At 39.7% G+C, this 27,019-nt stretch overlaps 1 protein-coding gene across 2 annotated transcripts in view; it reads right to left on the bottom strand.

The window, feature by feature from the left end:
* usp4 (ubiquitin specific peptidase 4 (proto-oncogene)) overlaps positions 1 to 27,019 on the bottom strand; it is a 65,125-nt gene that overhangs the window by 3,359 nt on the left and 34,747 nt on the right. The window contains exons 7-21 of one of the 2 annotated variants that reach the window (XM_052017935.1): positions 22,148 to 22,309; positions 21,012 to 21,135; positions 20,696 to 20,869; positions 16,987 to 17,145; positions 15,386 to 15,610; positions 14,659 to 14,742; positions 11,700 to 11,794; positions 11,391 to 11,585; positions 9,204 to 9,310; positions 7,373 to 7,624; positions 5,918 to 5,988; positions 3,984 to 4,099; positions 2,373 to 2,522; positions 526 to 629; positions 347 to 435 (exon numbers count right to left, since the gene is read on the bottom strand). In XM_052017935.1, the coding sequence (XP_051873895.1) occupies positions 347 to 435; positions 526 to 629; positions 2,373 to 2,522; positions 3,984 to 4,099; positions 5,918 to 5,988; positions 7,373 to 7,624; positions 9,204 to 9,310; positions 11,391 to 11,585; positions 11,700 to 11,794; positions 14,659 to 14,742; positions 15,386 to 15,610; positions 16,987 to 17,145; positions 20,696 to 20,869; positions 21,012 to 21,135; positions 22,148 to 22,309 (2,107 nt within the window). The remainder of the gene's footprint in view (positions 1 to 346; positions 436 to 525; positions 630 to 2,372; positions 2,523 to 3,983; positions 4,100 to 5,917; positions 5,989 to 7,372; positions 7,625 to 9,203; positions 9,311 to 11,390; positions 11,586 to 11,699; positions 11,795 to 14,658; positions 14,743 to 15,385; positions 15,611 to 16,986; positions 17,146 to 20,695; positions 20,870 to 21,011; positions 21,136 to 22,147; positions 22,310 to 27,019) is intronic. The other variant, XM_052017936.1, reaches the window with a different exon arrangement.

Raw genomic sequence — 27,019 nt, 5'->3', positions numbered from 1 at the left:
CTGAATTTATAGGTTTTTTTATATCATCGAAACATGGGCAATCAATGTAATCTTGATAGCATTGTCCACAACAGGAGAACAATATCTGCAAAGAAAACAAACCAATGGCTTTCATAGATGGGGCTCAGTAGGAGGATGTAGACTAGTGAAAGGTCCTTTCAGTGTGGGGAGGAGTTAGGAGTTTACGAAGAAAGTGTCAAAGCATATAATAACCTTGTATGCAAAAGGCAAACTGCCCACATTTGACAAAACTTTTGCCTGCAGATTGGTATTACAAAAATCATATTTGTTAATAAGAAACTCCCAAATAAAACCATAAAATTATGTCGTAAATACAGCAACTTACTACAATCTGATCTTCTGATGCTCCTGAGACACTGCTGTCATCAAAGTAATACCACTGCCCATCAATTTTATTTTTAGCATATGCAGTATCTGTTGACAGAAAGGAGGCAAGTTATACTTGGGCTGCATAAATTTTGTTAATATCTTCCTATTTGCAGTAAAATATGTAAAGTTACTTACAGTGGCCTCCGCCCATTCCACCATAGTGGTTTGATACCGCAACAAGATCATACATGCAAAGACCTGCTTTGGGGTTGTAGACAAACTCTGACATGTTCAAGTCCCTACAAAATAATTTAAAACATTTTAATTATTAATGCCTCAATATATAGAAAATGCATTTTCATATGTTCCCAATACATTTTATCACTGGATCCATGTAATTAGCTTACTAATTGATGTTACTTCTGATAAGAAGCCTTGAAACCTCTTGGTAAATGTTTATTCGTAACTTAGTAACTTCATATTTTATAGGATAGGCAATCTAGCAAGAAGTAGGCAGAAAAGTCAGAAAATTGATTAAAGCAGAGAATGCTGGAACTACATAGGTCAGGTATCTGCGCTAAGAGTGTTTCTAGTATTTTCTGTTCTTCAGATTACCAGCATCTGCAGTCTTAACATTTTCAATTAGTTTTAGAAAACTGGAAGACAGATTGATAAGTTTGAAATACATTACAATGCTCAAATTGTGGCAACCAAAAATTGTGTTGCACATCTCCATGAACTGCTGACGAAGTATTGCAAGTGATAAGCAGGAGCAAGGCAAGACGTCGAGTAAAGTTTGCTGTTCTGGACAGATGAGGCGATTTTCAGGTCTTCTGATGCTTTTCATGTTGTTCTCACCCGTTCTTGAGGAAGATCACGGCATCTAGTCCATAGTGTTGCGATGTATACACAGGTGGCTAATTAGACCGACACGGGCTGGAAAGTTCCTTTCTCACAGAAGACAGAGGTGTAAGAATGCTGTAGCACCAGCAGCTCTTGATTTGCGAGATTCTCTTTTCCTCATTGCTTCCTCCATTCTGGCTTCCTCAGATGAGCGAGCACCACCTTTTAATGCTAGTACGCCAAACAAAATGATCCAGTGCTAGTTGTTCCCTGTGGTATGTGTCAATGTTGAAACTCTTCAGGAATGTTCTAAGAAAGTCTTTGAATCTCCTTTTCTATTCACCACTTGATCATTTGCCCTCAGTCAGCTCCCCATAAAGTAGCCGCTTTGGTATTCTGTCATCAGACACTCTTCTGACGTGTCCTGCCCACCTGATCTGTGATTCTTTCAGCAATGTGTAAATGCTGGGGAGGATTTATTTGCAATAGAATGTCTGTGTCTGGAATCTTGCCTCACCACTTGATGTGAAGGATTCTGCGCAGATAGGTCACATGGAAGTGGTTAAGCTGTCCGGCATGTCTGCTGTACACTGTCCACTTCTTGCAAGCATAAAGTGGGTATGACTACAGCAGGGTACATCTTCAGCTTGGTCTTTAGGCTGATTCCTCTCGGTCCCCATACTTCAGTCTTCCAAAAGCAGAGCAAACTTGACCACTACTGAAAGCCTCTGATCAATCACAAGGATGTTTCGTTCTGTGAATGGGTTGTTTGGTGCATAATTTCTGTCTTCTTTGTGCTAATTGCGAGGCCAAAGTTGCCACAGGCACTGGCAAATTTGCCCAAGCTTTCCTGAATATCAGCTTCTGAGCTTGCACTGAGTGCAGTCATTGGCAAAGAGGAAGCCCCTTAAGGTGGTTTCTTCTACTTTGGTTTTGGCTGAGAGCCTCCTTAGGAACAGTCTCTTTGGATACAGGACTGATGGTGCTAATGTATGTAACTAATGGAGGCTATTGCTTTAAAATGATAGAATTCTCTCAAAAGTTAGTTTGCCCTTTTTGCCCCATTTCCATTTTATATTCAGTTGATTTCACGTGCAAAGGTGTTGGACAGATAAGAGCAATTTAAAATGTTTATTCCAAAATACCATAAAATAAATCAGCCTGTAACTAATTCAATGTTTCGAACTAAAAGCTCTTACCTTATAGGAAACTCTACTAAAGTGTCAAGTTTATCCCTCCAATATCTATTATAAGAGAAACGTTTCAGATGTACCACAAGGATCTTTGGTAGTGACCACAGGTCAATCTTCTTAGTGGCCTGCTGGTGCTTTTTACATTTTGGACAGTACCTGCAGAGACAACAAGATACTTACTTTCTGAAGGATGCATTTAATTTGAAATGAAAATTGATCATTACCCAGAACAATGATCGTGTTTTTTGCCTCTCAATTCTACTTCAGTTTTTCTAGTCTGATGTTGACCCCTCGCCAGGATGGTTTAAAGTTGTGCTTTCTTACAAAGTGGAGGCTTTTGCCTCAGGGACCACCAGATGGCAGGCAGATATAAACATCAAGATGTCATGCTGACATTGTTGAGAGTGGACTTATGGCTGAGGCTTGATTGGCCTGAACAGAATAAATATTCTTCCTAATTTTTTTTTTAAACCGATGTGGGACATGAAAATAAACTAGCATCAACATCACCCACAACACAGAGACAAAATGAAGATGGCAAAAGGCTAATGTTGCTCAGTCAAGCAATCATAAAAGATACAAGGTGCAATGATTGAAAAAAATGCAGCAACAGGAAACAGTCATAGAGCAATACAGCACGGATACAGGCACTTCAGCCCAACCAGTTCATGCTGACCATGGTGCCCACCCACCTAGTCCCAATTTCCTGTGTTCAGCCCATATCCCTCTAAGCCCCACCCCTCCATGTACCTATCCAAACACTTCTCGAATGATATCATTGTACCCGCCTCAACCACTTCCTCTGGCAGCTTGTTCCATATACTCATCACCCTGTGCATGATAAAGTTGCCCCTCAGGTCTCTTCTAAATCTTTCCCCTCTCACTGTAAATCTATGCCCCTTAATTTTGGACTCCCCAAACCCTGGGGAAAAGACTGTTACCGTCCACCCTATCTATGTCTCTCAATTTTAAACACTTCTATACAGCCACTCCTCATTCTCCTATGTTCCAAGAAATAAAAACCCATCTTGGCCAACCTCTCCCTATAACTCAGGCCCTCTAGTCCTGGCAACATCCTCACACTTTTTCTGCACTCATTCCAGTTTAATGTCTTTCTTATAACAGGGTGACGAACTATAAATGGTACTCCAAGTGCAGCCTCACCAACGACTTATACAACTGCAACATAATGTCCCAATTCCTATACTTAATGCCCTGACTGATGAAGGCCAGCATGCTAAACACCTTTTTCACCACCCTGTTTACCTGTGACACCACTTTCGATGAACTATACACTTGCACTCCTAGGTCCCTCTGTTCCATTATCTCATCTAAAATCACATTGTCACATACAGTAAACCTTTAGCCACATAGCTCAGTATCAAAGAATGCTAATTATGATGGTATATCAGTGATGCTTTACCAGATGGTTGGGCAAAACTCTTTCACAAAGACATTACCATTTTATTTGCATTTTGGTTTGCTTCAATTGTTGAAACCTACTTGAACTCAGATTTGAACCAGTCTACTCCAGAAGCTGAAAGGTCAGAGCACAAAAGCAAATGGGAGGGAGATGCAGAGGGATAGAGGTAGAATTAAAAAAGCAGCTATACGAACCAAAGATCATGCTCTCCCAATACTTCCATTGTAATAAACAAGTCTATACAATCTTTCAGTGCAACTGAGCTTCTCTTCTTCTGAGGCTGTGACATACTTTCATGCTTGTCGTATGCCTGGGAAAAGAAAAATTCACATTTTACATGTTGCCCAAGTGTGCTAAGTATTTTTATCCAATTTACTTCCCAAGTGAATATGAACAAGATCACAAACACATTCCTATTTTCAGTTAACAGTCACCTAATCCAATTATTCAATGACACCACAAAAATTGTATCTACATATATAGTGTTCTCCAAACCGCTCCATGAATAAAATCCATGATAAGAGACAGAAGCCATAATACAGATCACCACATACGTCAAAGATGTTAGAAAAGTCAAAATAATCAGGACTGGTAATCAAAGGACGCAAATTTTATGATTTTTATGGACTCAATTGTGCCTCTTTACAATTAATTAATTTTCTAGCCATTTTGACTTATAACAAGCATTTCTTTGAATAATTTTTATCTGTTCAGTGATGTTCTGTCTTAAAGTAGTTATTGTGCGTCAAATGAAGCTGCTTAAACAATTGGCTTGCTCTGCATGTCCATTAAAACAAAAAGGGCCATTAAAAATGAATTGCCATGACCAAATAATGAAAATTATTGTTGATACTGATTCAGTGACACTGCTCAATTTAGCTAAACCACAATACACTTCAAGAAATGTTTTAAGAGTAAAAGTAACTAAATTCTATCCATGTATTAGTTTCACACATTGAAAATTCATAAAACAAAAACAAGGATAGAGCAGTTTTTCATGAGATAGCTTTGGCAGATAAGGTAAAAGGAGAATCCAAAGAGATTCTACAAGTCTATCAAGGACAAAAGAGTAACTAGGGAGAGAATATGGCCCTATAAAGATCAATGAGGTCATGTGTGGATCCACAGGAGATGGGCGAAGTCCTTAATGAATATTTCTCGTCTGTATTTACTGTGGAGGAGGACAAGCATGCGAGGGAGCTCAGGGGAGTTAACAGCGATGTCTTGAAGAGAGTCCACATTGCAGAAGAGGAGGTGCTGGAGGTCTTAAAAAGCATAAAGGTAGATAGGGCCTGATCAAGTGTATCCAAGGACATTGGGGGAAGCTAAGGAAGAAATTACAGGGCCCCTTAGAGATATTTGCATCATTGATAGCCATGGGGACTGGAGGGCTTGGGTTATGAGGCTGGATAGGCTGGGATTTCTTTCCCTGGAGCATAGGAGGCCGAGGGGTGACATAAAATCATGAAAGGCAAAGATAAGGTGAATTAGCCAAAACCTTGCCCCCAGGGTGGGGTATTGGTATTGGTTTATTATTGTCACTTGTACGGAGGTACAGTGAAAAACTAGTCTTGCATACCGTTCATACAGATCAAGTCCAAAACTAGAGGGAATAGGTTTAAAGTGAGAAGGAAAGATTTAAAAGGGACCTGAGGGGCAACTTTTTCCACATAGAGGGTGGCGACTATATGGAATGAGCTGCCAGGGGAAGTGGTAGAGGCAGGTATAATTACAGCATTTAAATGACATTTGGACAGGAAAGGTTTAGGGGGTTATGGGCCAAATGCAGGCAAATGGGACAACCTCAATTAGGCAACATGGTCAGCACAGACGAATTGAGCTGAAGGGCCTGTTTCTGTACTCTGTAACTCCACTGATGTTATAACCAATGTGGGTGATGATATTTGCTTCATGTTGCAAGCTCCATTTATTTCGGTAACACAAGACTACCTCCAATTCTTTATCAAAACTACTGGTAGGCTGTCTCATTGCCCTACTAAATTATTTATCATGTCTTTGGCCTCTCCCAATCAATTTCCTTATCCTGCTGTGCACCTCTTCTCTCAGACAAAAATACATTCAATTTGTTCTAATGGTGCTCTAAATCTACCAGAGAAAATATAGTTACCTCAGCTTCTTGATCATCATAGTACATCTTTTTGATTTCAGGATCCCAGTCTAGAGCAATTGTGGAATGTGCTAGAAAAAAAACATACATTTAGTTACGAATCACACCAAGAGAATCTTGAGTTTATTTTGCTGATTTTTGAGAGTTAGTTTTGATTAATGTTATAATTATATGTAAAAATAAATTTGTCACTACTGTAATGCTTGTAATATGTCTCGCAGATTGCAATTACTTTGCATTGCTACATATGGAACTTTTAAATGAACAAATATAACCATAGTCAGAGGGAGTCATACGTTTATAAAGTGAGAGCATTTTGCATAAGCTAATGATGTCATTTTTAATATTGCATTTTACCCGAGAGATCATTAAACTTTTTATTCTAATTTCATTGCCAAATATACAGCAGATATAATATACAAGTATTTTAAGAGCGGAACAGTGGTGCAACTAGTAAAGCCGCTGTTTCACAGTGCCACAGATTCAGTTCCATCTCGACCTCGGGTGCTCTCCGTGCGGAGTTTACATGTTCTTCTTGTGACTACATGCCTTTCCTCTGGGAATTCCAATTTCCTCTCACATCCCAAACACATGGTAGGTTAATTGGCCATTGTAAATTGTCCCTAGTGTATAGGCGAGTGGTAGAATCTGAGGGCAGGTGGGGAGTTGGATTTGGGGAGAATAAATGAAATTAAGGTGGGATTAGTGAAAATGGGTGGTTGAAGGTCAGTGTGAACTCGATGGGCCAAAGGGCCTGTCTCCATGCTGTATCTTTCTGTGACTCCACCCAGTGGAATGGGAGCGGTGAAAGAGAGAAGTGGAATTTGGTAAATTGTAAAATGTATCAACTCTCTTAAGGACAGCTATTATGACATGAACTTGGTTAGCAAATTTCACACCATGACTTATAAAATTAAATACGAAATAGTGGTAACACAATGGCATACATGTTTAATGCTACAGGCTGTGAAATATCTTCTAAGGAATTAGATTATTGAACAAGATTTGTCCATTGTCTATAATGTATTTGGATTTTCAGCAGGTTCATAATAGGATACAAAGCCTTCAAATATTATTTTACAACATATACAAATTAGGAGTAAACCAACTGGCCCCTTTAAGCATGTTCTGCCATTTGATATGACCATAGGTAATCTAATTATAATCTCAACTCTGCATTCCCTTCCACTTGTGGTTACCTTTTATCCCCTTGCTTATCAAATATCCATCTACCTCTACCTTAAAAATATTCAAATACTCTGCTTCCACTACTCTGAGCATGAGTGCTCCAAAGACTCATGACTGCATGGTGCTTTAATAGGTTGAACTCCAGTGTCTTCCTTAGGAAATTAATAAATTGGAAAAAGAGCCCAATGGGCTTTGAAAGAAGTTTGAGCAAGTTTCTTATTTATGGATTTTATATTTTCAATTTAGTTGTACAACTGTGGGACTTACAGCTTAACTTGAGAAACGATCCATCTTCTGTAATAGAGCTGAAATCTGAGGTACCATACGCATTCACCAAATTGAAGGTGAATAGTTTCCTTCTATAGTTCTGTGTACTTTCTTTGGTGGTGTGCTTAGTGGGCCCATTTTCCCTCTTATCATTCTCATCAGCTGCAGAGCCATCAGACTGGCTGTTCTCTGGTTCAGAGCCAGGTTCCTCATTATCTCCCATTACATTTTGAAGATCCATCTCCTCCTCATCTAAAGAATGCAAAACAAATTAGCTGACTGTAGTAATTAGGACTAAAAAAAAAATCAGAAAACTGGTTGTTAAAATGAAGTCATTTCTACATTCTCTTAGTCAAAGATATTTTTCTCTCAATCTCTTTCTTTTAAAGTATGTATCAATAGCACATTCAATCAAATGGAAATAAGAGAATCAAAGCTTTTCAAAATTAAATGAAATCTTTTATTTGAACTGAATTAGTAAAATCAGATAACCAATCTGGAAATGTATCAAAATTAAGCTTTGCAACAATTTTAGTACAGCTACAGATTAATAAAGACAAAGATGAATTCAATTACAGTTCAATATACTGAATGGCTGCTATCATCACATAAAAAGTGCACAAAAGTATTTGTGAACCAGTGGAATTTACAGCACAGGGAGTGCCCTTTTGACCAAAGCATCCCAAATTGCTCTACCATCATGAAAAGTAGATTTTGCTGCACCAGTTCAAAACTAATTCCACTGCCCACATTCTCATGGCCTTACAATTTTGAACAATCTTAATTCAAGCAGTATAACACAGCTGTTCATGCTTCTAAAAAAAAGTCTATTTAGAACCAAAAAGGTAAACTGTGTGTGGACGGGGAAGAATATGAATATTTTGTGAATGCCTACACAATGGTGTACGATGCCAAAGTATCATTTAAAGCAAATGGATATTTATGGGATAAATAAGGCAACAGAGCATTGAGGGATTTATCATTTTTCAAAGTTGGTAAATTGCTAGGCCTCGATGAAATATCCCCTAGACTATTAAAAGCAGTAATAAAATGCATTCCAGAGTACTAAATGAAGTAGCCATGGAAATTGTAGTGGTTACCTTCCAAAATTCTATACATAATGGAATGATTCCAGTGGATTAGAGAAGAGAAAATATCACCCCACCAGTTGAAGGAGAGAGAAAACATGGAGCTACAGTTAGCCTACCATCAAGGCGAGGAAAATGCTAGAGTTCATTGTAAGGAATGTGGGAACAGGGCACTTAGAAAACATCAATGAAATTAGAGAAGATGAGCAAATTTATGAAAGGGAAATCTTGCTCGAGGACGTAACTGGAAGTATAGTGGTGTATTTTGATTTCCAGAAGGCCTTCGGTTATAAGTACCATGTAAGAAGTCAGTGTGTATAATTACATTTATGGGATTAAAAACTGGACAGGAAATAGGAATATATGGGTCTTTTTTGGGATGGCAAGCACTAACAAATGGAGAACTACAAGGAAATAGTGCTTCAGCCACAGCTATTCAACAAGATATATCATTAATTTGGATAAGAGAACCAAAAGTAATATTTCTAAGTTTTCTGATGACACAAAGCTGGGTGGGATTGTGAATTGGGAATGGAAACAGGCTTCTAAAATAAGTAGGCTGGTGAGGTCAAGGTCAAGTAGTTTATCCCCTGCAGAGGTTTGGTCACCTACTCCAATATACCCAGGTGGAAGTTACATCCTTCAGGACTTGGCCAGCTTGATTAGTGATAGCATCAGGAAGAAACCAGTTCACCAAATATATTCTGTTATAACAAAGATAATGCAGAATGATGTAATAGTACCTTCATCACCAAGACCATTTGGCTCACTGGACAAGCCATTGTCTGTGCTCTGGCTTCCACTGTTATTGCTTTCAATTATTTCCTTGTGTGTTTGTTTCACATAACGACTGAAATGAAAATAGAGTGATGTATTTCTTATTAGGACAATTATATGAAGTTTACACTGTAAACTATAATGTGCTTTCATTTGAATCAATTGCACTACTTTTCCCTGAAAGCATCAAAATATTAAAAATGTAAGTTACAAAAAGAAGTCCTACAGTTCCACAAACAAGAGCTAGGCTAAGCCATATGAACAGCAGTTCAAAGAAAAAGCATGGACCAGGCAAGTCAAGATTTGCTTTCAGGTGAAGTTCATATCCAGATAGAAGTTTTCCAGACTTGACTCCGTTGTTGTAAAGTATTTAGTTACATTTATTCCTGGACACCAAAAATAGCACTGTATCCTTGTTGATTTGAATGGTTCATGTGACTGGTCCTGTGTTGGACTCCTTTGGAGGAGCTAACTGAGTGATTTTTAAAATAAAAGACCAAAATGATGCAACTTGAATAAGAAAACAGTGAATAAAGATCTATTGTTCAAAATAAAAATAATTTTAAAATAGTTTGAGGGATGATTAATGCCTATAAGATTGCATTTTAAGGGAGAAAAGTAGCCTGAATCCAGCATACCAGAGAACAGATCTTCTAAGTGAGATAGCAGTGAAGAAATAGGTCCAGAAGAATCACAATGACAAACTTAGTTCATCATCTCAAGTCATTTCATCATGATCATCAACAGACAAGGACCCACCAATGGACTTCCCTAATGTCATGGACAAAATGTTTTCTGTAGACGGCAAGTACGGAACTTAATGGACCACAGTTTAAGCTAACAGAGTACATGAATATATTCCCTTTACATTTACCAGAAATCCAAGCTGTGTTCTAGAGCATGGAAACAGGGCCTTCAGCCCACCGAATCTACACCAACCAACAAATACCCATTTATACCAATCCCATTTCTTTACCCCCCCCCCCCCCCCCCCCAATTAACCTTCCTCTTTTGGGATATGGGAGAAAGCACCTGTGAGAAGTTTCTATGCACCAGAGTTTTAACAGCTCCCTAATCTCGAAACCATGTCCTTTCATTTGAAATTCTCCCATTAGTGGAAACATCTCCACATCGATCACATCAAGTTCCCTCACGAACTTGTAGATTTCAATAAGATCCTTCATTCTTCTAAAATCCAAAGAATATAGATACATTTTCTTTGGCAACTTCTGATAGGACAACTCTTTTATCCTGGGCATTAGCCCAGCCCAGTGAATCTCTTTTGGATTAACTCCAAAACTGGAATATCTTTTCTTAAATAAGGTGACCAAAACTGCACAATACTCCAGGTGTGGCCTCAAATACCTTGCAAAAGTAAACTTTTTAACCTATCTATACAGCACGGTAACAGGCCCTGCCCTTACAAAACAGTCTGCCTTTAGATTCCTCTTACCAAAGTGCACGATCTCACATTTTCCCCACATTAAACTCTATTTGTCACTCAACTTATCTACATCATGCAGTAGAGTCCAAATATCTGTATCGCAACATGCCTTCCCACCCATTTTCATGTCATCAACAAACTTGCACTCTGCCCCCTCTTCCAAGTCATTAACATAGATTGTAAATAATCCAGGGCTAAGAACTGTTCCACAGGGCATTCTAGTTACATGCTTCCAGAATTCTTTTATTTCAGATTTTCAGCAACTGTTGTGTTCTGCCTCTCAGTTCCACCACTGATTTTCTTTAACCTCTCTCCTCTGCTCTCAGTCATCACCTTTTTACACCTCCTCCAGGCAATTCAGTTGCAATTAAATCTTCACAACTCTCACACCAACACGATTTGTCTCCTTCAGTTTTTCTTGGGTTGCCACCCTATCACAGACATACCCTGTTTTTGACACCCTTCTGCCTTCTCTGCAATTGAAAGTGTGCTTGTTTTCTGACTTTTCCTTGTTCTAAAATAAAGTACAAACAGTAATGGCATGGTATTTATGCAACCATGACAAAACTATAATAAGCCAGTTATTTGAAAAGAATTTTAACCACAATATTGGAACCACAAACCAGCGCAAATAAAACACTAAAAAAGGCAAAAACATAAAATGTTCAAAGGATCATTTTCCCATTGAAAAAAAAATTAGTTAACTTACGAAATTCGTGCAAGGATCAGGTCATACAAGTTATCCAGAGTAAGATTATCCTTGGGAACTGAGATCAACAAAGGCTGACCAAACAAAATAGTGCCTGCAGACGTATTTGCGGATCGCAATCTTTTCTCACGGAAATAAATTGGAAGGTTGATGCATTTTGAACTTTCATCTTCTCCAACACCAGAAACTTCATAACTGCAGAAATATTGAGAACAGATCAATTAAAAAAGTTGGGAACTGTATTACATTATATATTACAACTGTAAGACATTATTAAGGAAGGAAGAAAGTCGCGGCTTTTACACTTACACAAAAATATCGTCCCTGTCCATTATATGATTCAAGGCTTCATCTTGTCGGTAGGTTTTGTGGAACCGATGATTGTAAACATCGGTGACTATCATCTGAAAGCAATGTATACCAGTTTTAAATCATGTCGCTGTTTATTAGACTAAATCAATGAGCTATTTAGATCTTGGAAGTGTATATTTAATGTTGGAAAGACACTTGGAACAAGTTAATATAGGGAAGTCACAAGTTCTGACCGTAGTTGTTCTCTATGAGTGTTATCTGTGAAACACCTTTCTTAAATATTCTTCCACTACAATCATCTCTCTAGAAGGCAGCAAGGTAACCTCTTCCTTTCCAACCAACCCAGTGACTGAAACAGTCTTTCTAGGTGAAGCAGTGATTCATTTGCACTTCTGCATTGACGTTCACAATGTGGCCTTTGCTACAATGGAGAAACCACAGATTGGAAGAGTACTTTGCAGAGTACCTGTGAACGAATTTTCTGTTGCCTGGCACTTGAATTCTCCATCCTATTTAGACTCTGACCTATCGGTCAGTAGCATTCTGCACTGTAACAATGACACCAAATGCAAGCTTGAGGAATGGCATTCATCTTCCATCTGGGCACATGGGAGCCTTCTGCACTCAACAGTGAATTCTACAACTTTTGATAACTCACTTTGTGTATATCAGAAATGGCCATTTTTGCTGCAAGTCACCCAACTATGATATTGGCTCCGTTTTTTTGTTTTTGATTTTTCCCTCTCCATTAGCACATCCTGACCTTCCATTTGCAACACATCACACTTCTTTATCAGCCTCCAACTGCCCCAATCACTCACCCCACAGCAACCCTGGTCTCTTTCTGATATTCCCTTTGTCCTATCCATTCCCCTTGCTACTTCTCTGCAACTTAAAACATTTTTCTCTTTCATATATATTCTTTTTATATACATTATTCATTACATATACATTATTCATTCAAATACATATATAAAAAGGCAAATTTAATCTTTAGATAGGATAACAACAGAGTAGAATTTTGACAAAGGACATCCAGAAATCTCCATCTATAGGTACCAATTCAATCGAGAGGTAGCCCTTAATTAATTGAGCATCTTTGACAGCCCAAAGTTCACACAGCAACAGACACTTTAAATGAGAACTACACATTTTAGAAATGAATCCACACAAGAATGGTGACACCAGAAAATGTTTCCAATTAAGTTTATAGACAATAGAAGCAGAAGTAGACCATTCGGCCCTTCGAGTCTGCACCGCCATTTTGAGATCATGGCTGATCCTCAACAATCAATATCCTGTTCCTGCCTTGTCCCCATATCCCTTGATTCCCCTATCTATAAGAAACCTATCTAGCTCCTTCTTGAAAGTGCCCAGAGAATTGGCTTCCACTGCCCTCTGAGGCAGTGCATTCCACAAATTCACAACCCTCTGGGAGAAGAAGTTTTTCCTCACCTCTGTCCTAAATGGCCTAGCCCTTATTCTTAAATCATGCCCCCTGGTCCTGGACTTCCCCAACATCTGGAACATATTTCCTGTCTCTATCTTGTCCAATCCCTTAATAATCCTGTATGTTTCAATCAGATCCCCTCTCAAACTTCTCAATTCCAGCGTGTACAATCCCAGTCTCTCCAACCTCTCAGCATAAAACAGTCCCGACATCCCCGGAATTAACCTCGTAAACCTACGCTGCACGCCCTCTATAGCCAGGATATCCTTCCTTAACCCTGGAGACCAAAACTGTACACAATACTCCAGGAGTGGTCTCACCAGGGCCCTGTACAAATGCAAAAGAATCTCTTTGCTTTTGTACTCAATTCCCCTTGTAATACAGGCCAACATTCCATTAGCCTTCATCACTGCCTGCTGCACTTGCTCATTCACTTTCAGTGACTGATGAACAAGGACTCCTAGATCCCTTTGTATTTCCCCCTTCCCTAACTCCACACCATTCAGATAATAATCCGCCTTCCTGTTCCTGCTCCCAAAGTGGATAACCTCACACTTATCCACATTAAACTTCATCTGCCAAGTATCTGCCCACTTACCCAACCTATCCAAATCACCTTGAATTCTCCTAACTTCCTCTACACATGTCGCACTGCCACCCAACTTTGTATCATCAGCAAACTTGCTAATGTTATTCACAATGCCTTCATCTAAATCATCAACGTAGATCGTAAACAGCTGAGGTCCCAGCACCGAGCCCTGTGGCACCCCACTAGTCACGGCCTGCCAGTTGATGTATTAAAAAGCTGAACTATTTATTTCACGGTTGATAGCAACTTTCTGCTATTCTTCCCGATGAAAGTCATTGGCCTGAAACACTTTCTCTCACCAAAGATGCTGCCTAACTGCTGACCATCTCCCACATTTTTGTTTCTTTATTTCAGCTCAGATTAAATAGATATAATTCATTGACAGAAAACATGAGCATGTACTAAGGAAAAAAAAGCTTGTATTCATACGGTGCTTATGAATTACTTTCAGAATATTCCAAAGCACTTCACCAACAATAAAGTACTTTACAAGTGTAGTCGCTATTATAATGAAGAGCTGCACATAAGTGCCTGCAAAAATAAAACATGTAAAAATGACATTAATCTCTTTTGGTAATACTGATGAGGAATAAGTGTTCGTCAGGACACTAGGTAGAACTACTTGCTCTCCTTGGTCTGGTGTTATGGTATCTTTAATGCCCAGAGAACAGACAGGCCTTCATTAAAATGTCTCATTTGAAAGATGGCACCTCCGATAGTGTAGCATTGTTCTACCTTGTTTTTGTGTTCATGTCTCTGGAGCAGATAATAGAACGTCCTGCTTTAGAAATGTTATTGCAACCAAATGAGCTCCTGCTCCCAAGTCTTTCTAGGATAATGCAAAAAAAAGACTTCTAAAGTAATGGACCAATTCTAATGTTATATGTAATATTAGAGTCAAAAGCGGAAGATTTTACCTTTTCCGCAGCAACTCCTGAGATTTGAGAAAGGGCTGTACATATATCTGAAATTGAACCCATCTTTGGGACGATTACCCTATACTGTAAAATAAGCAGTCCATTAATAAAGCACAAAGAAAAATCACAAAAGAAAAGCATGCATTTAGTGATAGCAAGAAATGCCCTCAGTTTGTTAGCATCATATCTCAGCATGGACGTCAAAGCAAAGTGACAAGTTTTTTCGACCATACATCATTCTAATCTTGTAAGTCACTTCCCTTATCGGTAATTGTTTCTACTAAAGCATCCACACCACAAAAATGGTAAAATTAATAATTCTGTTCTTAATTTAAAAACGTACAAATAGATGTAACAATGATTAATCATTGGACTATACACATTGGCTTGAAATGAATACTTGGAATTAGGAGTTTACTGCACAGGGACATTTGTGTCACCTTTACTACATTCCTTTTCTTCAGCAATCCAAAATTAACTCAACTAACCTTGACTTCTCACAGGTTTATATCTCGCACTAACTTTCCCTTAAAAGTTGGAATGTTCACATCTCTTCAACTCATTGATGTAATCCTATTGCCCAAATATTTCCCTGTAATCTATTTTCTCTCACAGTTTGACATTACTCATGTCCCCCTCCAACCCATCCACACCCAGGGCAACTTACAGTCGGCAATTCATCTAACAACCAGATAATATTTCATTTATGCAGAGAATGAGTGCTAACCTGGGTTGGCTTTGACTCTGGATCTGCCCGCACAAGGAAAATTTCCATGGTGCGGTCCTTCTTCATGGGTAATGGGAGCGTTAAGTAGCAGAATGGATCAAAGGTCACAGAAACTTTTAAACAGTGTGGGCAAACTAGAGTTGATTTAAATAGCCCATGGAAGATATCCACAATGATGGAGTTGTTCCTTAACCTGTGGTTTTCCCATGCTTCTTTGGCGACTACCTATAATTGAAATGGGGACAAAAAACATTTGTAATGCACATTATAAAGAGCTTGCATTATAGTGGATTTCAATGTATGCTCATGTACCAAAGCAGTTCACAACCGATGGAATGGGGTGAAATGTACTTATTTATTGCCAGAGCTCTGCGAGGGTCAACACATTCCTGACTTTCATGCTTGTGTATTGTAGCGTGGAAGTCAAGATCACACTAAAGGTCAGGCACCAGCACATCTGACCTCCTGCTCCACCACTAGACTCAGTATTATGTCCAGGGGTGGAGTTCAATCTTACCAAGCTCAGAGGCTAGATACACTTTGTATCTAGACTCTCAGCATTACATCAACTGTAGTTCCATTCACTTCGAATGGGGTCACCAACCTGGATGGGAAAAGGGTGTTTATTATCATTTGTATATTTTTTTGATTATCTTGTATGTTAAATATTTTTCAGAATTTTTAAACAGTTTTTAAATGTATGATTATCAGAGAACATTTGGAACCGTTTTAAGGATCTCTTGACAACATGAGCTATCAAAAGACTATCAAGGCAGCCTGAGGGCTGGGCTACTTGTGGACTTCTGCCTTGTATGATGGCCACAGCATCGAGGCCCGCAGTTCACCTGAGCCCATTGGTTGTAAAAGGTCTGTGCAGCCATGGGGATTTTGGGATTTAAGAGGGGTGATAGAGTGAGGTTTGAACTCTATCTAGTCTGTTATTTTTGTATCACAATCATTCATGGTTACCCAAGCACACAATGCAGCTAATTTACAATGTCTCACAAACATCTATGAATTCAAAATTCACCTCCGTTGGTAGTATCTGATGTATGTTAACTTAGGCAGGAGCAATTCTTGTTGTTCTTAGAATAGTACCGTGATTTTTCTTACAGCCAGCTGAACAAGACAGAAGCTTGGTTCAACATCCAAAACTGAAAAATTACAATTCAGAAAACACTGCACTTTCATGGTATTGCATGAAAGTCTTGGCCTAGATAATGTGCTCAGGCTTTGAGCTGGAGGTCAGTGTAGCACTAATGGAACAAAGCAGAAACTATAATGAATGTTGCAAATTTTTTTGTGTATTTTAACCAACAGAACTGAAAACACTTGCTCCCAGCAACTTTTGAATCAATTGGGAAGTGCTTATGAACATCATGTATTATCCTGTTATCCCTATCCTTCTCTATTCTGATTAACAATTATTGATGGATTTACAATAATTAAAAACTCCAAAATATGATTCAGAGGAAAAATTAATAGTTATTTAGTGGGAAGTTGTACTTTGAGACAGCTGTCAGATGTGAAGGGATGCAAAATATGCTTTGCGCAAAATGTTAAAGATGCATTCTTTAAAAATTATTTAGAGGCAGACTTACATCATCTTCCCTGCCATTGTCATCTTTAAGTTCTAAGTAGGGTTTTTTCTTCACACGATTTAAATCTTCATGTAAACCATCTAAAAGAAATGCAAGCAACTCTTGAGAATCCTGTTGCTGGTATCCTGAAAACTGGGGAGCAAAACATCCAACCTGCGTCTGAAGAGAAAAAAAAAGTTTCACACCATTGTTTCAAGTTAAAAAAGAAATGCTTATAATCCTGAATTGTGAAATAATTTTAATTATTGGAATTAGAGTAAAAGCATACTGAAATTCCAATAAAAATATACTGAAATTATTTCAAACATTTTGACAGAAACCTGTTTGTTCAAGAAACCATGGGCCCAAACCTTAAATACCATAAGGGAATAAAAGCAGGATCATTTAACTCAACAGAAGATGAGGAAGCAGACTTTATGAGAGGGCAGCTGGTATAAATTTTAAGCTCCACACCTTTAATCCAAGTAGCATCACAATTCCATTTTATAACCCTAATCCATTACAATACTTGCCTTCTGTCCTTTTGAAAACTATTTTCATTGTTAACTTCCTTCTTGTAGCAAAAAAATCAGATATTGATTAGGATGCGGATATACTTCAAAAAGAAAGCTCAAAATCACAATTAGTTTCTTTTTACGTATGTCCCACAGGGAATTGCCACTGGGCAGCCCCACTTTCCTGAAGCTGGCTCCTGATTGGCAAGCTCCGAACAAATTAAATTTTGTTCCTGCTGTCACTTAGCTGATAAGATTAGGATGCAAGGGACGAAATTGCTGAGGCTCTGACAGAAAATTCTGCATCTTCGTTAGCTATCGTCCAGTCTTGTGGCTACGTTTGTCCCCTTATTCAAAAAGGGCAACAGGGATAAGCTTGGTGAGCCTACATCAGTGATAGGGAAGCTGCTGGAAAAGATTCTGAGGGACAGGACTTATGTTCACTTGGAAAGGCAGGGACTGCAGGGAAGAGGTCTCAAATCTAATGTTGTTTTTGAGGAAGTAACTAAGAAAATTGATGAAGGCAGAATTCAATCAAAATTGAATAGATGAGGCTTACATGGACTTCATTAAGGCTTTTGACACGGTCCTTCATGGTAGGCTGGACCAGAAGGTTAAGGCACATGGGACCTGAGGCATGTTGGCAAATTGGATCCAAAAGCCGCTTGGTGATAGGAGACAGAGGGTGGTGGTGGATGGTGTTTTACTGACTGGAAGTCTGTAACGAATAGTGTACCTCAGGGATTGATGCTGGGCCTTCTGTTGTCTGTAACAAATACAAGTGCCTAGGATATAAGTGTAGGTGGTTTGATTAGCAGGTTTGCAGACAACACAAAAATTGATGGAGCCATAGATATCAAAGAAGAATGTTTAACGATATAGTGGGATATGGATCAGCTGGAAAGTTAGGCGGAGCAGTGGCAGTTGGAATTTAATCCTGACAAATGCAAGCTAATGCACTTTTGGAAGTCAAATTCCTGCTGGACAAATAAAATGGCAAGGACCTTAGGAGTGTTGATGTACAGAGAGACCTTGGGGTGCAAGTCCATTGCTTGCTGAAAGTGGTGACACAGGGTAGCGAAGGCAGCATTTGGTATGCTTCCCTTCATAGGCTGAGCCATTGAGTCTAAGAGTTGGGATGTCATGTTACAGTTGTACAAAACATTGGTTAGACTGCCTTTAGAGGAGTGTGTCCAATTCTGTCACCACACTACAGGAAGGATGTGGTAGCAATAAAGAATGCAGAAGACATTCACCAGGATGTTGCCTGGAATGGAGGGATGTAGTTATAAGGAGAGATTGGATTGGCTGAATTTATTCTCACTGGAACATAAGAGGCCGAGGGGCCAGCTAAGAGGTTTACAAAATCATGAGGGGTATAGATAGGATAGAAAATCAGAATTTTTTTTCCCCCCAGGATGGGAGTCTTGAACAAGAGGGCACAGGTTTAAGGAGGGGAGAAATTTAAAGGAGATCTGAGGGATATTTTTTCCACACAAGGTGGTGGATATCTGGAACAAGCCGCCAGAAGTGGTGGTAGAGGCATAAATGTTTAAATGGCATTTGTACAGACAGAAAAGGCACAGAGAGATACAGGCCTAATGAAGAGAAATGGGATTAGTGCAGATAGGCATCACAGTCTACATGTATGAGTTGGGCCCATTTCTATGCCGTACAATTTTATGATTCTATAATATCCACACCAGAATACAGGAATGCTCAAAGGCAGCTAAGTAAAAAAAAAATTTTAAGCAATCAAATTTCATTTCTAGACTTAAATTTTAATGTATCAGATTAAACTTAATTTTCACCAGTGCTTTTGGAGCTCATGAACAACTTTTGTAACCTTGTGTCATTGCTTTACTTGACAATAAAGGCTAGCAGTGCCTCCATTTCTTTCTCTACTCATTATTTAAGACATTATCTTCTAAGGAAACATACATCAGATACATCACATACACCAGAGTACAGGTTACATCTAATTTATTGTTCCTATCATACTCCTTGTCTGACTGTCAAGATGACTGTAAGCTTCTAAGGAAGGCAAGTAACTGTAATAATAATTATTTCTAAGGTGACAAAATGCAGAGCACTATTCAGGAGGGCCTTAAATGGAAGTCCTCTTGTAAGGTACGTAACATTATTAAATGGTATCCATGAAGTAACTTTGTGATATTCTGCATTGCTTGCTTCATTGAATATCATGCTCAAATGTAGCTGTTGATCTAAAATTAGATTAATTTGTTCATGTGATTTCACATTGATTTTCATGAAAAAAAAATGGTTCCCTCCATTGTGAAATCCTGGAATATCTGAAATTGCATGTTTAAAATATCTCTGTTACCAGAAACGTGGATCAAATCTCAGTGGACTGGTCCTTTCTTCAGAAATTGCTGACAGTGCTCTTCCCATAACTGTAGAAAACTAGTCTGTGTGTAAGGGGACAAAGGTACTGCCCTTTCACACCATGGAGTTCAGCAATATGATCAGAATGGTGACTGGACCCCGAGTGCAGTGAAGAAGTCATCCTCCCTCCCTCCTCATCGCTCCCCCCACCCCCACCCCCCCCCCCCCCCCCCCACCTGTTCCCTCCTAAACAAAGTCTTCAACAACTGGCACATCCCGAACCTCAGCATTGCCAGTTTTAAAGTTGTGAGTAGACAGGGAAGGGAAGAGATTGTCTTGTCAAGAAACATTAGGCAGACTGGACCTATAGTCTCTGCCTTTTAGAAGAGGTGATCTCATTGGACACCTCTTATGAAGCTTGATAGAGTAGATGCAGGGCTGTTGTTTCCCTTGAATGGGTGAGTAGAACCAAGGGTCAGAACATGAAAATAAGGAGGTTCTGTGAGATGGAAATTAGATTTTAGCATCCAATGCAACATGCCTCATATTAATGTCCATGAGAGTGTTTGTAGTTTTATTTAGCAAGGCTCACTTACACGCATACTGTCTGAAATAAATATTGCACAGTAGATATTAAACAGAGTAATTGGTTAACTACAACAATCTGCATCAAACTGCAGAAGGGCAAAGATGCACGACAAAGCTCTGCTTACATAACATGCTGCTGAAAGAAACTATGGCACTATATTCTTGGAAACTATAAATTAAATATTTATTTTAAGGTACTGTGCTGCTCTGAAATTTGTTTTACAATCCAAACATTAATGATCACTTCAGAAAAGCAATCTAAAAAAGCTGATAAGACTTACTTTGAACATTCGTGGCGCCACATAGACATTTCTCCCTGACCACATCTGTTTGATGAGCTCAGCATATGCTTCAGCAATTTCTCCTCTCATCCCCAAAGGGTTCTCCCGGTTTAGCTCTTCTTCATACTTGCCTTGTAGAAAGTAATCCGTCAATGGACCAGTGTTACTCAAACACTAAAAGAGGTTGAAATGGAAAATGTTCTTAATATCTTCAATTCTGTTATTTTTGATTGGCTGGGAATAAGTTGCCGATTTACAATGTAAAAAAAATGAATGTTTCACTAGCATTAAAAACACTTAAAAATCTGAATCTTACCTGCAATGCTGAGTTCATGAAGCACGTATTACCAAGGTTACTAAGTCCACAAAGGCCTGCTTGACTCGGTGAATGAGATTCCCTGTAATTATAAGAACTATTGTACGACGCATATCCACTTGATCTGAAACAAAAATAATGCCAATTGAATTCTTATTTGTTGGGGAAACAGTCTGTTTTGCTCTTTAAGACCAAATGATGTTGTATACAAAGACATCAGTAAAAATTATCTGCCATCTTGGATAACCATGCAATACAGCACAAAATGGTAAATGTTTTAAAACAGAAAATCAACAGGACATGATGAAATTAAATCACAGAGATGATTTTCCCTATAAAATTCAAAACAGGATAAAATTTATTTGAACACATCCACAGTACAAAGGGCATCAAATAAAACAATCACGGCAATGTATCCAAGTTTTGCATAGCACTTAACGAGCCCAAATGGAAAAATTAACAAGTATACATCTGAATTTAAAAGAAGATTCCCATGACGGTTTATCAAGACAGTGGGCATAATTTGAAGGCTTGTCATTAGTCCCTGTTGCGTGTCGAGGTACATTTATTTGCATACAACTTTATTTCAAAAATGTTTAAGAAACAAAATTTTCTTCAAAGAACGTCAGGCTTAAAAGTAAGTCATAAAATGGATAAACTTTCAGGAGATGGATCAAAATTACTATCAGACAACTTCATTTAGTATTACACCACAGAAGTAGTCAGCTATTTATTCATGTAGGGATTAATAAATCATGTTGTAATGACAAAAATCTCAAGAACATTTTATTTAAGTGAAATTGAAGATTCTTTCATAATTGTTTTAGGGAGATGAAGCGTGAATAAACATTAAAAAATGATATTACATGCAGTTTTATAGTTCATCCCAAATATGATTTAACTTTGTTAATAGAGCAGATATCAGTAACCTCAGTCTGCTGCAAGTTTAGTCCTAGTTTTTTTTTCTGCTCCTTTATGTGAAAATGTGTATGGCAACTGAATAAGATAAATGAACAGAATGAGGAAAAAATAAGCTTTGGTGAATGGAGAATTGGTTCACATTTCTTCATCTGAAATAATAAAAACTGGCTATAATCAAATAAGGCAATGTTTTTCCACCATGCAGGCACACTCACCCCCTGGTGGAGCTGGAGCTGTTTAATATGTAGCTTGAGTTGCTGGAGTTGTTGCTGTCACCATTAGAGACTGTAGAAGGGGAGGACAAGGACGAGTAGGAATTGCTGCTAGTCGAGGATTTTGGAGAGGTAGATAAATTTCTGCTGGTGGCAGTGCTGGATCTGTCATAAAAACAAAGGCACGAACACGGATTTACAAATCATATTGCCACATGCAAGGCAACACTGCCAAGTCAATGCTCTTTAGAGTAGTCTTGCATGCCAAGCAATACAATTACTCAATAGGTAAAGCAAATGGGGGAATGGGAGGACTTGAACTTGTTTCAGAAATGAATTGATCACTGCAGAATGTCAACTGGAACAGAGACTACATGTGTTACAAGGACTGCTCCTCACTCTGTTGATTTCATTAAAGGATAAAGCAGCAGAAAAAAATAAACAATGGAAGACAGAGGTGTGTGTGCGCACGCCTGTGTGTTCATTCATTCATTGTGTTTTAGGATACTGGGAGAATGGAACAAAACCAGATTTCCAAACCTTGCTCTTAAAAAAAGATTTACCATGTACCCTTACAAATACAAGTACGAAATCCCGCTAGTGTCTGGCTCAAACCTCCAAATCATTTAACTACTTCATAACAATACTGATTTCAGACTAAGTAACCATATAGCTTCATTGGTTTACCCTTCAAAAATGGCACCAATAATCTGATAAAGACATTATGGTAATGACTGGGGACCCTCATATACCCACAGAAACAGACCTGCAATATTAGTCTGGAGACACAAGAGACTCCAGATGCTAGAATCCAGAGAAACAAACAATCTGCTGGAGGAACTCAGTGGGTCGAGCAAGGTTTTGATCCAAAACAGCAACAATTGCTCCCCAGCTAACCACCACCACCCGCTTCCCCCCCCCCTCCCCCCTCCCCCCCACCACCCCTAGATGCTGCTTGGCTCACCAAGTTCCTCCAAACGATTGCTTGTTTGCTGCTCCAATATTAGTCATTTACTCCAAAGAATGATAGCATTTTAACTGTGGCTTGAGAATTTCAGTTCACCATTTCTCCCCAGTGTTATTAGTGTCCATCTGAACAACATAGCAGGAAAGTGCAAGGCAGATTTACCTAATTTCATAAATATTGCACCCAAAGAAATCAACAAAAATAATTTTAGAAGCACTGAGAAATCATGTATATTTTCCTATTTAAAGATTGAAGCCGATAACAAATGTGCAATTTCCATGCCTTTCAACAAGGATATAAACAGCCCAAAATTCCCAAGTCCCTCAGCCTACATACATCTACCTTTGTGCAAATCTATTAAGCTGCCACTGCATTGACTGTACTTCTTCATGGTCCTGGGAGATTAGGGGCAGCAAAAATGCAGATGGTGGAGTAACAAATGCAACATTACAGCACAGTACAGGCCCTTCGGCTCATGATGGTCTGCTGACCTTTTAACCAACTCTAAGGTCAATCTAACCATTCCCTCCCACATACTCCTCCATTTTTCTATTATCCATGTGCCTAAGAGTCTCTTAAATGTCCCTAATGTATTTGCCTCTACCAGCACCCCTGGTAGAGCGTTCCACACACCCACCACTCTGTGTAAAAAAACACTTACGTCTGATTACCCCCCCTGTACTTTCCTCCAATCACCTTAAAATTATGCTCCCCTCACGTTAGCCACTTCCACCCTGGGAAAAAGTCTCTGGCTGTCCACTCGATCTATGCCTCATCATCTTGTACACCTCTATCAGATCACCTCTCATCCTCCTTCGCTCCAAAGAGAAAAGCCCTAGTTCGCTCAACCTAGCCTTATAAGATGCTCTCCAATGCAGGTAGCATCCTGGTAAATTTCCTCTGCACCCTTTCTAAAGCTTCTACATCCTTCCTATAGTGAGGTGACCAGAACTGAACACAATACTCTAAGTATGGTCTAACCAGGGTTTTATAGAGTTGCAACATTACCTCGCGGCTCTTGAATTCAATACCCCGACTAATGAAGGCCAACACGCCATACGCCTTCTTAACAACCCTATCAACTCGCACAACAACTTTTGAGGATCTATGGACTTTGACCCCAAGATCCCTCTGTTTCTCCACACTGCTAAGAATCCTGCCATTAAACCTGTATTCTGCCTTCAAATTCGACCTTCCAAAGTGAATCACTTCACACTTCTCCGGGTTGAACTCCATCTGCCATTTCTCAGCCCTGCTTTGCATCCTATCAATGCCCTGTTGTAACCCTCGACAACCTTCTACACTATCCACAACACCACCAACCTTCCTGTCATTTGTGAACTTACTAACCCACCCTTCCACTTCCTCATCCAAGACATTTATAAAAATCACAAAGAGCAGGGGTCCCAGAACAGATCCCTGCAGAACATCACTGGTCACTGACCTCCAGGCAGAATACACTCCACCTACAACCTCCCTCTGCCTTCTCTGGGTAAGCCAATTCTGAATTCATACAGCCAAGCTTCCCTGGGTCCCATGCCTCCCGAACTTTCTGAATGAGCCTATCATGGGGAACCTTATCAAACTCCTTACTAAAGTCCATATACACCACATCCACCGCTCTACCCACATCAATACATTTTGTCACTTCCTCAAAGAATTCAAATCAGGCTCGCGAGGCATTACCTGCCCCTCACAAAGCTGGGCTGACTATACCTAATCAGACTATGCTTCTCCAAATGCTAATAAATCCTGTCCCTAAGAATCTTTTCCAATAATTTGCCCACCACTGAAGACTCACTGGTCTACAATTCCCAGGGTTATCCCTACTCCCTTTCTTGAGCAAAGGAATAAGATTTGCCCCCTTCCAATCATCTGGTACTACTCCTCCGACCAGTGAGGACGCAAAGATCCTCACTAAGGGCTCAGAAATCTCTTCCCTCGCTTGCCGTGGTATACTGGGATATATCCCATCTAGCTCCGGGGACTTATCTATCCTAATGTTTTCCAAAAGTTCTGGCACCGCCTCTTTCCTAACATTAACACGTTCAAGCTTATCAGCCTGGTTTACGCTGTCCTCACAAACATCAAGGTCTCTCTCACAGGTGAACACTGACACCAGTATAAACACCATTTTTTCCCCAGGCTTAATCTTTGGGCTTTGAAAGATAGCTAGGCTGATAAAGTGAATCATTGGCAAGCTTTCAATAGTATTTCAAACAGGAAAACCACATAACACTGCAGAACAGGATGGCTTAAATTAAAAATTAAACTTCCAATCAATTTCAGCTGTTTATCTATACCTTGAAATACAAAATAAAAATAAACTTGTATTTAGAACACAGAAAAACTACAGCACAGTTCAGGCCCTTCGGCCCACAAAGCTGTGCCGAACATGTCCCTACCCTAGAAATTACTAGGCTTACCCACAGCCCTCTATTTTACTCAGCTCCATGTACCTATCTAACAGTCTCTTGAAAGACCCTATCGTATCCGTCTCCACCACCGTTTCCAGCAGCCCATTCCACGTACTCACCACTCTGAGTAAAAAAAACTTACCCCTGACATCTCCTCTATATCTACTCCCCAGCACCTTAAACCTATATCCTCTTGTGACCACCATTTCAGCCCTGGGGAACAGCCTCTGAATATCTACCTGATCAATATCTCTCATCATCTTATACACCTCTATCAGGTCCCCCTTCATCCTCCGTCTCTCCGAGGAGAAAAGGCCGAGTTCCCTCAACCTGCTTTCATAAGGCATACCCCGCATTCCAGGCAGCATCCTTGTAAATCTCCTCTGCACCCTCTCTATGGCTTCCACATCTTTCCTCCAGTGAGGTGACCAGAACTGAGCACAATACTCCAAGTGGGGTCTGACCAGGGACCTATATAGCTGCAACAATACCTCACGGCTCCTAAATTCAATTCCCCGATTGATGAAGGACAATACACCATATGCCTTCTTAACCACAGAGTCAACCTGCGCAGCCGCTTTGAGCGTCCCATGGACTTGGACCCCAAGATCCCTCTGATCCTCCACACTGCCAAGGGTCCTACCATTAAGACTATATTCCGCCAATATATTTGACCTACCAAAATGAACCACTTCACACTTATCTGAGTTGAACTACATCTGCCACTTCTCAGCCCAACTCTGCATCCTATCTATGTCCCTCTGTAACCTCTGACAGCCCTCCAAACTATCCACAACACCCCCAACCTTTGTGTCATCCGCAAACTTACTAACCCACCCCTCCACTTCCTCATCCAGGTAGTTTATAAAAATCACAAAGAGTAAGAGTCCCAGTACAGATCCCTGAGGTACACCACTGGTCACCGACCTCCACTCAGAATACGACCCTTCAACAACCACTCTTTGCCTTCTGTGGGCCAGCCAGTTCTGGATCCACACTGCAATGTCCCCTTGGATCCCATGTCTCCTCACCTTCTCCATAAGCCCCGCATGGGGTACCTTATCAAACGCCTTCCTGAAATCCATATACACTACATCTACTGCTCTCCCTTCATTGATGTGCTTAGTCACATCCTCAAAAAATTCAATCAGGCTCGTAAGACAGGACTTGCCCTTGACAAAGCCATGCTGACTATTCCTAATCATATTAGACCTCTCCAAATGTTCATAAATCCTGCCTCTCAGGATCTTCTCCATCAGCTTCCCAACCACTGAGGTAAGACTCACCGGGTCTATAATTCCCTGGGCTATCCCTACTCCCCTTCTTGAATAAGGGGACAACATCCGCAACCCTCCAATCTTCCGGAACCTCTCCAGTCTCCATCGATGACGCAAAGATCATCGTCAGAGGCTCCACAATCTCCTCCCTCACCTCCCACAGCAACCCGGGGTACATCTCATCCGGTCCCGATGACTTATCTAACTTGATGCT

This window comes from Pristis pectinata, chromosome 6 (assembly GCF_009764475.1).
Source record: "Pristis pectinata isolate sPriPec2 chromosome 6, sPriPec2.1.pri, whole genome shotgun sequence".
Classification (NCBI taxonomy): Eukaryota; Metazoa; Chordata; class Chondrichthyes; order Rhinopristiformes; family Pristidae; genus Pristis; species Pristis pectinata.
This window is presented reverse-complemented; position numbering and strand designations above follow the sequence as displayed.